The following is a 12,573-nucleotide window of genomic DNA, read 5'->3' on the forward strand; positions in this document are numbered from 1 at the left end:
GGAGGAGGCGCCATACCTGCAGTGAGTAGATTCAATTCTGTGAGACCACCAAAAGGCAAACTGATTAGTTCTTTGTGCATCTAACAGAAACACTGAAGTTGCAAGCAACCAATTACCCATTACAGCTGCAGGTGCTTTAATAATTCACTTTGAAGCATCCTCAAACATTTTCCAAAACATTGTTTTGGAAGTTATCATGAAGCCCAGGGATTCGCTTATTCTGGCCAGAGGAACCAACAATTCATTATTTTTCAAAGCATAAGATGTTACACAGGTCCAGTTGCTTTAAAATAGTTGATTTTGAATGTTAAACTACTTTTAAGTAAGTCCTTTTGGCAATAAATTTTTAAATTTCTAATTGCAAAATGGCAGGTAGACATTAATTCATTAAATATCACACTTCTGACTGTTCATGGACACAATTCTACAATTTGCAACAGGAATTGAGAATATGAATGGTTACCTAGCAGAAAAGGAAGAGTGATAGGATATGTGAAGATATAATTATTTTACAAATATTTTTGGCAGTGGTAGATCACAAAATACTCCCAGAAGTCATTCTTAGCACATAGATCATACACTTCATACATCTATGTCAATTTTGTATCTTTTAATCAAAAGTCACATAGTACTAAGTGAAACGCCCTACAGAAATCTAAGTATATTACACACCAACACAAACACCTTTATCAACCAAACTTGTAGTCTCATCAAACTTGAACTCATCACTCTTCTATAGTAAACTGAGATGTAAATTCCATCTAAAATATAGAAGTTTTATGTTCAGACTTCAGTATTTAACTCTCATGTCTTGGTGGACTTTTTAAAAAAAAAATCTATCCACAAAATTTTCAACATAAAAGTGAACACACCCACACACCACTGAAGAACAGTCTTGTTCTAACCTTTTATCACATTAAGAAAAATAGGAGGTATACAGAGTGAGCCATTTTCACTCTAATGTGCTGATTTAGCTGCATTTGGTTCCTTATTCCATTCTGGTTGAACATTTGTATAACATCAGTTGAACTCATTTTTTGTTTAAAACAGGCAAAACTGCCGTTTGAAATATTCTTACATCCCCTTTTTACCCAACTGTAACAAAGGAAATTTCTCCCCCCCCCCCCATTTTTTAATGTAATCTATCAAATTCTCCTATTTTTGGCTCCGGCTCCTCAATCATTGCTGAAGCCAGAAAAATCTCATTAGAATTTGTCTCTACAGTGCTCTGCTGGACTTGTATAACAGTTTAGTCTATTGTTTGTTTAATGTTAGAGGACATGAAATTACATGATCAGTTGAATTAGAAATAAAAAAACAGAAAAATACAACAATTCAGGACTAGGAGCAGACATGCCAAACCCATGAAAAACACACAGAAATTGGACTTGAGTACTCCTTTTCTTTTTGCAAATACAGACTAACACGGCTGCTACTCTGAAACCTGTCATTATGCAAGGCACTGAATTTAGCCGTATGGAGTGGCTGATGAAGTGAGCTGTAGCTCACGAAAGCTTATGCTCAAATAAATTGGTTAGTCTCTAAGGTGCCACAAGTACTCCTTTTCTTTTTGCGAATACAGACTAACACGGCTGCTACTCTGAAACCTTTAAAGTAGTACTGAGTGTCAGCGAATGCAATGAGTAATACTAAATGAGCAGTATGGTAATAATAATAAAATAACTGCATTGACTTATTTTGTTTAGGAGAATCCATCCTCAACATACAAGGATTCTGAAGACTCTCCACCTTCAAGATCACCAATATTTTCTATAGTTTCAGAGTTATCTGCCAATGATAGCGTTTCATTCACATCATGTATGTCAAACAGCCACAGTATATTGCCTGTAGCAAAAAGAAAAAAAAATCTTCATCATCCAGAAACAACCACAGATAAATTTGTGATAAGAACCAGCAGATTACAAAAAGAGGTAATTGATGAAAAAATTGCCCGGTTTGTTGCAACAGACTCTCCTTTCCAAATAGTTGAGAGCACACACTTCATTAACATAGTTCAGTCACTAAGACCAGGATATAGTCCACCCAACAGAGCAGATGTCGCAAGCAAATTGCTGGATGAAAGTATATGAAAGAGAAATTGAGCAGTGTGCAAAAGGTCTAGAGGGTAAAATTGTTAACCTGAGTCTTGATGGGTGGAGCAGTGTCCGCAATGTTGTGGAGCAATGTCCACAGTTCTTATGTGACAACAGAAGAAGGGACTGTCTTCCTTACAGAAACAACTGATACATCAGGAAATGCGCACACAGCAGAATACTTACAAGAAGTAGCAGTAAAAGCTATAACAAACTGTGACAAAAAATTCAAATGTCTAGTATACAGCTTGGTCACAGACAACGCTGCAAATGTGTCCAAGATGAGAAGAAATTTAGAGAGTGAAGAGAGTCCCAAGTTAATAACATATGGTTGCAGTGCTCATTTGATGCACCACCTAGCCAAAGACTTCAGTGTTCCAGAAATAAAGGCTAATGTTGAAATTGCAAAATACTTCTGTAACAACCACTTTGCAGCAGCTGCTCTGAAGAAAGTGGGAGGAACCAAGTTAACTCTCCCATAAGACATGTGATGGAACTCAGTAGTGGACTGTTTTGAGCACTACATCAAGAACTGGCCTAAGCTGATGACAGTTTGTGAAGAAAATTGTGAAAAAAATAGCTGGCACTGTCACAGCCAAAGTTCTCAACACTGGGCTTAAAAGAAATGTTGAACACATGCTGAGTATCCTGAAGCCTATTTCTGTAGCCTTGAACAAAATGCAGGGAAACAGCTGCTTTATTGCTGATGCTGTTGAAATTTTGAAGGAACTGAGTGAGATCTTAAAAAGAGAAATATGCAATGACAGAGTTGAATTACAAGCATTTAAAAAAAACAAATGGGACAAGCACTATCTCTAGCTCATTTTCTTGCAAATATTCTCAGTACTTGGTACCAGGGTCAAATCTTAACTGCTGAAGAAGAGGAGTTGGCTATGACATGGACATCCAGCAATCACCCCTCCATAATGCCAACTATAATGAACTTCAGAGCTAAGGGAGAAATTGTTTGGGACCTGAAAAAGCAGGAAAACTTGTTTTTCTTTTCCAGATTATGAATAAACAGGAAAATGAAGGTGAAGACGACTGAGAGCCAATATTTTAAGTCGGCTGACATAGTAGATTTAATTTTTGTTTTTTAAATATTTCATTAACTATTTTAGTTAAAAACAATTTTAACAAAAACAAACCTGATTTTAAAAAACTCAAATGTTTAACAAAATTCAAAAATTCATACGCTTGTTTTGTTAAAATACTATGTTTGCTGTTGAAGAAAAAAATCCAGAATACAAAATGTTGTTGTTTTAGTTAAATAAAGCAATTTAAATGTCTGTCTGGTGATGTTCTCCTCCTAATACAGCATGGCAAGAAAATCCTCCAAATATTAATGATTAACCTGTTAAATTGGAGATAGTTCACCTCCCAGTGACTTCATAAATTTCTGCTTCAATCTCCTTTGGTAAATGAAATAACCAAACAATCATTCATTTTCTGATATAGCTATAAAACTAATCTGAAAAGTTTTCAAAATAAATCACTTTTAGAAGGTACAAGCTACACAGTTTTAAAATGAAACCTACATCTATCTGAGTTGTGAAGAATATATATTAAGGTTATAACAACCAACAAGAATGCATTTTTATGTAGAAATCCATGATTAAATCAAGTCTTCCTGCCCAAATCCACCCTGTAACTCCTATAATCCTATGTTCTGTGATTCCTTAAGGTCCTCCTTAGACAAAAAAATAAGATTTTTCAAAAAGGTTCTAGAATCTAAATTTAGATTCTAGAATCTAAATATGGCATTTAATTCAGGAAAATCAGACAAAACAGAAACTTATGTGGAACAGTACCAGTTGATGTTCTCCAGAAAGATGATACTGCAAACAAAAAATGTCATTTCAGTCTAAATAAAATTTGCAACATCCAGAATAGTTTGTGCAAGAATTGGAACACATCTTGATGACAAACCATAGAGGTATTTCCAGATCAACCATATTTAAGCCACAGAAGTTTAAGTGCAGCTGTTTAATCATTTTAATATTTGCTTATAATCTAGAGTAGATATTACACAACACAGAGAAAGCATCAAGAGGGAGGTTAAAAAAAACATTGGATTGTTTTAGCATGATACCCATTGTGTTAATACCATTTTTTAAAAATGTAAACATTAGTTTAGATTTTATAAGGTTGGTGTAGAAGTGTGGTCATTGTTGTAAAGACATTGGAAAGGGGAAACTTTTAGGGATGAGATCATTCAAGGTCTAAGGAGTAGTGTGAGAGAAAGCAAAGGTGCTTGTGAATGAACAATAAATAAGGGAAGCAGAATTAGTAGAACACAGAATACATAGTACATATGTGGGCCACTGCTGTGTAACTCTTTAAAGGTGAGGACAAGGAGTGTAAAACTGAAGCAAAACTGTACCAGCCAAATTTAAGCATCAAGGACATGGCAGATGTTAGATAAACATGTAGTTCCTTTCTAGAAGAGCATCTCACCCAGCAATGCTTTGGACCACAGGATTTCTATGGCAAAAATTCACCAAGCAGTGTTTCTACTCCATGTTGCTGCACAATCTAGAGCAGGATTTGGTCAGTTTTCTGCATACACTGAGCATACCTGATCCCAGTTCCCAGCACAGACCCAGGCAGTCATGTCTAAAGCTACCTACCAGGAGTTCTACAAGCCCCTCCTGGCACAGAACCGATTCGTTCTGGCTGAGACTCTGATGCTGGCTTCTCTGGAGTCATTGTGACTTTATTTAAATAATACAAGCTGGCTGGCTTGTAACCTAGGCTACAACACAACCAACTAAAAATTTCAAAGTCTACCCGTCTACACATGGTCGTAAGGTGTGTTTTAAACCATTTAAACTCCATTTAAAAACACAATTTCCCCACCCCCATCATTGAGGATGAACTCTAAAAGCCACTTAAACCATATTTTATGTAACTATTTTTCAATTACATTTTTACCTGATGTACTCAAATAGGTGAACTACACATGTGAAAGTATCCAGCATATTGCTGACAATGACATTCTTTGACACCAGTGGCACAGTTTCACCACACTTTTTAAATTTAGTTTATCAGCCACACAAAAAAAACACCACTATTCAATAAGGAAAGAAAAGTGCACTTTAAGTATTATATAGGTAAGTTCAGAGAACTTCTTCCATCCATGAGAATTTGCATGTGCTAAGTAAAATTGGTACAGATATCTTTCAGTAACAGACCTCATTAAATTGAGGAAGGACAAAAGACCCAAGATTGATTACTAACTTGAGTTGAGAAATGTATTTAAGTACATGAAACTGAAAACCTACCTGTACTGCCCGTCTTTGGGAAATAAAGAAATGGCCAGATACAACAATGGTGAGAATAAGATAGCCTGATTCTTCATTTGACTCCAAAACCTTTAAAAACACACACACAAGAGAGCAATCAATTATATACATGAAACCTGTATATCCCACTGCCAGTATAATGGGTTCAGGTAAAACCAAAGTTTTCACTCTTGGGTGCCAGAAGTTAGGCACCTAAAGAAGCTGCTTAGTTTTCAGTGATAGTGAGCACTCCACTCCTATTGATAACGATGGGAGTTGAGAAAGCTCACTGATTCTGAAAAGGATCTGTTATTTAGACACTAAAATATAGATTTAGATACCTAACTATAGGTAACCAAGTTTGAATTTTTCTCATCTGAAACTGTGGTTCTCAGCATTCTTGATACCACAAACCACTTGTGAAAGAGGGGAAAAAGATCAACCACTATTTTATTAATTTTAATATTTATGTTCAACAATTAATCATGATTTCATGAACAATTCAATCTAAAGCAGAAATGATGCATTTAGATATTTAAATACAGGGGTTGCTCCTCAATTTAATCAATTTTATGCAAGAAGTTAATGATAATACAAGTCAATCTTCAGCTGTACTGCTATTCAGTTCTAAAGTCCTTTGGAGTACTGACAAACTCTATAATAAGCAGAGCTGCAGTAAGCAAGATTCACACTGACTTTCTTCCCTTCAACCTTGAATCTCCTGTCATGCAAAGAGCTTGATAAGCTGTATAACATTTCTTTTCTTTCACATGAAAGGAAGTTAGACCAGTTGATTCACCCAGATTCTTTTAATAAAGTTTCAGCAACTATCATACTTCAAAGATTTGTATGGTTTATTTTTCAGGCAACCAATATTTATACCACCGATCTAGATTTCAGAATCTTAGAAATGTATGGATGGAAGGGATGACAAAAGGTCATCTAGTTCACCCTTTTATGCTATTACCAGCAGGAGAGTGGGGTGGGGGGAGAGAAAACCTTTTGTAGTGATAAACGCCCATTTTTTTAATGGTCTGTGTGTATAAAAACATCTTCTGTATTTTCCACAGTATGCATCCAATGAAACATCTTCTGTATTTTCCACAGTATGCATACAATGAAGTGAGCTGTAGCTCACGAAAGCTTATGCTCAAATAAATTGGTTAGTCTCTAAGGTGCCACAAGTACTCCTTTTCTTTTTGCAAATACAGACTAACACGGCTGTTACTCTGAAACCTTTTATGCTGAGGCAATTATACGTAGATAATCCCTTATAGGTGTTTGTCATTAGGTGTCTGTTCTTAAAAGCCCCCTAATGGAAGGGATGCCACAACCTCCCTTGGAAGCCTATTCCAGTATTTACCTATCTTTATAGTTAGAAAGTTTTTCCCAATATCTACCTAACTCTCCCTTGCTGCAGATTAAGCTTGTTACTACTTGTCCTACCTTCAGTTAGCATAGAAAACAATTGATTACAATCCTCTTTACAATAGCCCTTAACATATTTTTTATCAAGTCCCCTTTCAGTCTTCTATTCTCAAGACTAAATATGCCCAGATTTTTTAACCTTTCCTCACAGGTTAGGTTTTATAAACTTTTATGATTTTTGATGGACAAAATACTCCAGCAAATCTTTTTTTTATATTCAGATTGTTCTGAGCCCTCTCTTGCATTTAAATTTTGCCATTCTAAAAATGCCATACTGCTTCTGGGTTGGTTTTGCTTTCATCCTGCTAAATTATGAAATGTTTAGTACTTAAACTCCAATTTTCCAAGCTATAAAACTAAACATTTATGCAAGAATGAATATTAAATGCACACAGGAGATGGCCCTCCCTGTGAAGCCTGCTCAGTGCCATACAAAATAAAAAGAAAGACACAGTCCATTCCCACATAGTTTACATTCCCAGTGTATATTTAGGAAGATCATGAACAATATTTGGGGGGTAGCCGTGTTAGTCTGTATCCACAAAAACAACAAGGAGTCCGGTGGCACCTTACAGACTAACAGATTTATTTGAGCATAAGCTTTCGTGGGTAAAAACCCCACTTCTCCATGCATCTGAAGAAGTGGGGGTTTTACCCACAAAAGCTTATGCTCAAATAAATCTGTTAGTCTTTAAGGTGCCACCACACTCCTTGTTGTTTTCATGAACAATATAGACATTTGACAAAATTCTACTGTTCATGACTAGGTTTTCAGATCAATTGAAATAAAAAGAAAAGTAGTAGCTATTCCACTGACATTTTTTGTTCAAAAAGATTTACAGACATGTAAAAGGAAGGCTTAGGTCTCTTAAATTTCTCCCCCCCCCCAGTTTAATACCTTTTTTGTTTATTTTAAATATATAGTTTGTAAAACAGTGTAAACAGCAAAATATTGGTTTATGAAATCACATCAGGTCTCCATATTCTTAATGACCATATGTAACACAAAACATAATTTGTGATTATGGTGAAGTTAACAGCACCATCAAACATGAAATTGTTTCCAAAGTATTCATTCCCTACATAGAATCATAGGGCTGGAAGGGATCTTGAGAGGTCATCTAGTCCAGTCCCCTGCACTCACGGCAGGAATAAGTATTATCTAGCCCTCCCCTGACAAGTATTTGTTTACCCTACTCTTAAAAATCTCCAATGATGGAGATTCCACAACCTCCCTAGGCAAATTATTCCAGTGTGTAACCACCCTGATACTTAGGAAGTTTTTTCCTAATGTCCAATCTAAATCCCCCTTGCTGCAATTTAAGACCATTGTTTCTTGTCCTAGCCTCAGAGGTTAAGAGAAAAATATTCTCCTTGTAATAACCTTTTATGTACTTGAAAACTGTTATGTCCCCCCTCCGTCTTCTCTTTTCCAGACTAACAAACTCAGTTTTTTCAATCTTCCCTCAGAGGTCATGCTTTCTAGACCTTTAATAATTTTTGTCGCTCTTCTCTGGACTCTCCAATTTGTCCATATCCTTCCTGAAATATGGTGCCCAGAACTGGACACAATACTCCCATTGAAGCCTAATAGTGTGGGGTAGAGAAGAAGAATTACTTCTTGTATCTTACTTACAACGCTCCTGCTAATACATCCAAGAATGATTGCTTTTTTTGCAACGATGTTACACTGTTGACTCCTGTTTAGCTTGTAGTCCACTATGACCCCCAGATCCCTTTCCGCAATACTCCTTCCTAGGCAGTCATTTCCCATTTTGTATGTGTGCAACTGATTGTTCCTTCCTAAGTAGAGTATTTGCATTTGTCCTTATTGAATTTCATCCTATTTACTTCAGACCATTTCTCCAGTTTGTCCAGATCATTCTGAATTATAATCCTAACCTCCAAAGCACCTGCAGCCCCTCCCATCTTGATATTGTCTGCAAACTTTATAAGTGTACTCTATGCCATCATTGATGAAGATATTGAACAGAACTGGACTCAGAACTGATCCCTGATCACCTCTCAGTAGTGTGGAATTCAACATGGGCTACTTCTAAGTTCATTCATTACACAGCTGAAGGCAGTACAAACTGCATACTGTGCAACAGAAATGAACACTGATACAAAAAAAATCATAATCAAATCTTAGTTCCATTAAATCTTAAGACTCTCAGTCAAGAGCTACTGTAGCTGCAGCTACCACATTTTGCCACACTTCATAGAATCATTGAATCATAGAATATCAGGGTTGGAAGGGACCTCAGGAGGTCATCTAGTCCAACCCCCTGCTCAAAGCAGGACCAATCCCCAATTAAATCATCCCAGCCAGGGCTTTGTCAAGTCTAACCTTAAAAACTTCTAAGGAAGGAGATTGGGGATCTTCAGACCACAAGAGATTTTACAAGGATAAATCATTGTACAAAGAGAACAACTAACAGTTCAGACAGCCCAAGTATCTTGACAGAGATAAACAACCCATCATTTCTTTTGTGCGTTTATTTACACCAATACAAAGTCAGCATAAATCATTACCATTCTGTTTTACTAGCCTTTTCCATACCCTTTCTACTGGTATAAATGACTGCTACCCAAAGTGCTGGGCAATGGACAATCCAGTCCAATAATTTTCATTTTAAATCATAAAAGGCTGTTTCAAATTATTTGTTAAGAGCACCCAGGGTACATGGGTGTACTGTCAAAGCCCCTATTTCTTTTCAAGGACAAGCCCCATTACATTTAATTTTACATATTAAGTAGAGCAATCATTCTATGTCCTTACTATTTATTTTAAATGTGAACATTTTTAAGGATAAAATCACCTAAATAGAACGAAATCCTTTGGGAATCTTGAGAGCCTAAAAAACTAATTTATTTTTGCTTTTAATGCAAAGGGTAAGCTTCCATCATTAAAAAATTCTTTTTAAAATTTTTCAAACCAGCAGAATAAAAAAGACTGTACAAAAGTCATGGAATAAACCAAACGTAAAAGATTATGTCTAAGAATGCATGCAAAGAGCAGAAAGATGCAACAGGAAGAGAGGTTTAACATCATGCAAGCCCAAACAATGTTCCTGCTAGTGTTTTGTACCAATGAACAGGTTGATCAAAGTTTAGGCCTGCCTATATACTTCCCAATTATCTCTTTCAAACTCCGATTTACTTCACTTTCAAGCAAGTCCAGTGCTCTCATTTTAGTTGCAAATTATTATGGCAGCATCAGTAGTAGCAACTGCATACTTAGGGATGCAGGTAGACATCCATTATGAATCCTACATTCAAGTCTCCTTCTCCTACCTTTTGATTGGACTAACTGATTTGAGTAGTGGTACAGAAGTGTTTGGTTTTGTTGGTTTCTCTTAAAAGAGATTTTGGTACATTCAGGACGTACAACACTAAGTACAAAATTAACCTGGGTTTTCAAGATATTCCTATGCAACACAATGGCAGTGTCCTATTAAATTTCTATCTAAATTTTCTTCACAGAATGATGGTTTAAAAACTTCAAGTTTCACATATTGGAGCACTTCAGCACTGCTGAAGCTGTCTGTTGGGAAGCCTAGTCACAGAGGCAACCCAGAAGAGGTACCCTCTAGCTCTGCACCTCAGTAATGCCAAATCCAAGTATTCAAATCATAGGTCATGATTTGCGGAAGGTCTAGGTTGGGTATTAGGAAAAACTATTTCATGAAGAGGGTGGTGAAGCACTGGAATGGGTTACCAAGGAAGGTGGTGGAATCTCCATCCTTAGAGGTTTTTAAGGCCCGGCTTGACAAAGCATTGGCTGGGAGGGATAATTTAGTTGGGGTTGGTCCTGCTTTGAGCAGGGGGTTGGACTAGATGACCTCCTGAGGTCTCTTCCAACCCTAATCTTCTATGATTCTATGATGATCATGGTTGGCTTTAACAATAAGACATGTAGAGTTTTTTTGTTTTCCTTCTCGCTTTTGCCCTTTTAGGCGTTTGTGCTTTCAAGCTTATCTCCACAACCATGAAGGCTAGAATTTTTGTGGATTTTTTTTTTTTAATAAAAGCTGAGATTCTAGCATATTCATGTAACTCTAAAAGCTTTGAGAAAGTAACCCAATATCATAAAACTCATGATAAAAAAAAATCACAAGAGTTGGAGAGACTGGCAAAGATCCCTAGTATTATGATTCATTATTTGTATCGCAGTAGCACCTAGGAGTCCCAGTCATAGACCAGGGCCCCATCATGCTTAGCTTGTACAAACAGAACAACTTCAAGTCCCAGCTCTAAAAAGCTTATGAGTCGGGCCCTACCAAATTCATGGTCCATTTTGGTCAATTTCATAGCCAGTGGGTTTTAAAATTAGTTAATTTCATCTTTTCAGATCTTTACATCTGAAATTTCATATGCTGTAACCATGGGGGTCCCTCCCAACCCAAAAGGTGGACAGGGTGAAAGGGTCGCAAGGTTATTATAGGGAGGTTGTGGGATTATCACCCTTACTTCTGCCTTGCTGATGGCAGAGAAACTGTCTTCAGAGCTGAGCAGCCGGAGAGGAAGTTTGCTGGCCAGGCATCCTGCTCTAAAGCCAGCGCCACCGCCAGTGCCAAAGTGAAAGTCATATGATATGGGGTGTGGGTTACCATATGTTCGGTCACCCCGGCACTCTCCTGCCAGCACTGGAAGGTGACAGCTCACCTCGAGCCGCAGAGCTTCCTGCAGCTGGGGAAGATCCCAGAGGTGGGTCTGACCCACACCAGGAACAGCCCTTGAAGGGGAAGAGGAAGTCTGGTCCCTCCCCATCCCCAGCCAGGACTAACAGCAGCTGGAACTCAGGGTAGGAGCCCCTGGCTGGGCACCAGCTTTCATGAGGGAGATCAGATTTCATGGTCCATTTCACATTTTTCCTGTGAATTAGGTAGGGCCCTACTTATAATCTAAAACGCCTTATCCTTATTTCCTACCCACCACCATGTCCTCTGCAGATTTCTCTCTCCCACACTTCATGTCCATCCTGTTGCTTCCCATTCAAGTTGGAAACATCCATAAAGTCAGTGGGTAACAAATACTGTTTAATTTTAAGATATGTTTAAATGCAGTTTATGGGATGTGACAAAGGACCACAAAGCGAGGGTGTGAGGAAGACTCGGCAGCTACAGCGCACAGACTGAGGGTATACAAGAGACTAGGGGGTCCAGAGAGGCTGGGGCACGGAGTGAGGGTACGCAGGAGAGGAGGCGGGGCCCCGCTGGGGCGGACACACGGGCGTCTGGGGGCAAGTACTGAGGCTGCCGGGAATCAGGGCAGTGACGGTGAGTGCAGCTCCACGCGGGACACCCAGCGCACAAACCAGGCCTCACCTTCCAGGAGGCCGAAGCTCCCATCCCGCAGGGAGGGGCTCCCGGGGAGACAAAGCGGCCGTAGCGCTTGAGCGGCCAAGTCTCGGTGCCGGAACACGGGAGCGTCCCAGCCGGCTCCGAGACAGAGCCTGAAACCTTCCGCCCCAGCCAGACACGGCCGCCCTCGGCCGCAGCCGCCATTCCACCGCTAAGGGCGATAACGACTGCGCCACAGGAGGGCACCCGGACGCCAATCACGAGGTGAGAAGTAGACGGCAGCCAATTGGGTGGCGTCCTCTCTTTCCCGCTCGAGCCTTCCCTGCCCAAAGCCGACCGACCCAGCGCAAAGTCCTAAAGCGCGCGGGGCGAGGTGTCCAGAGACCGCACCCTGCTGGTGGGGGCAGAGACAGCAGCGTGCCCTTCCCTCAGAGTCCCCGGTCCCTTCCCTCTCTTAGATCC

At 38.9% G+C, this 12,573-nt stretch overlaps 1 protein-coding gene across 1 annotated transcript in view; it reads right to left on the reverse strand.

The window, feature by feature from the left end:
• REC114 (REC114 meiotic recombination protein) overlaps positions 1 to 12,315 on the reverse strand; it is a 155,088-nt gene extending 142,773 nt beyond the window's left edge. The window contains exons 1-2 of the mRNA XM_073361537.1: positions 12,136 to 12,315; positions 5,378 to 5,467 (exon numbers count right to left, since the gene is read on the reverse strand). Coding sequence (XP_073217638.1) covers positions 5,378 to 5,467; positions 12,136 to 12,315 — 270 coding nt within the window. The remainder of the gene's footprint in view (positions 1 to 5,377; positions 5,468 to 12,135) is intronic.
• Between the last annotated feature and the right edge of the window lie 258 nt (positions 12,316 to 12,573).

Source organism: Lepidochelys kempii, chromosome 10 (assembly GCF_965140265.1).
Source record: "Lepidochelys kempii isolate rLepKem1 chromosome 10, rLepKem1.hap2, whole genome shotgun sequence".
Lineage (NCBI taxonomy): Eukaryota > Metazoa > Chordata > Testudines > Cheloniidae > Lepidochelys > Lepidochelys kempii.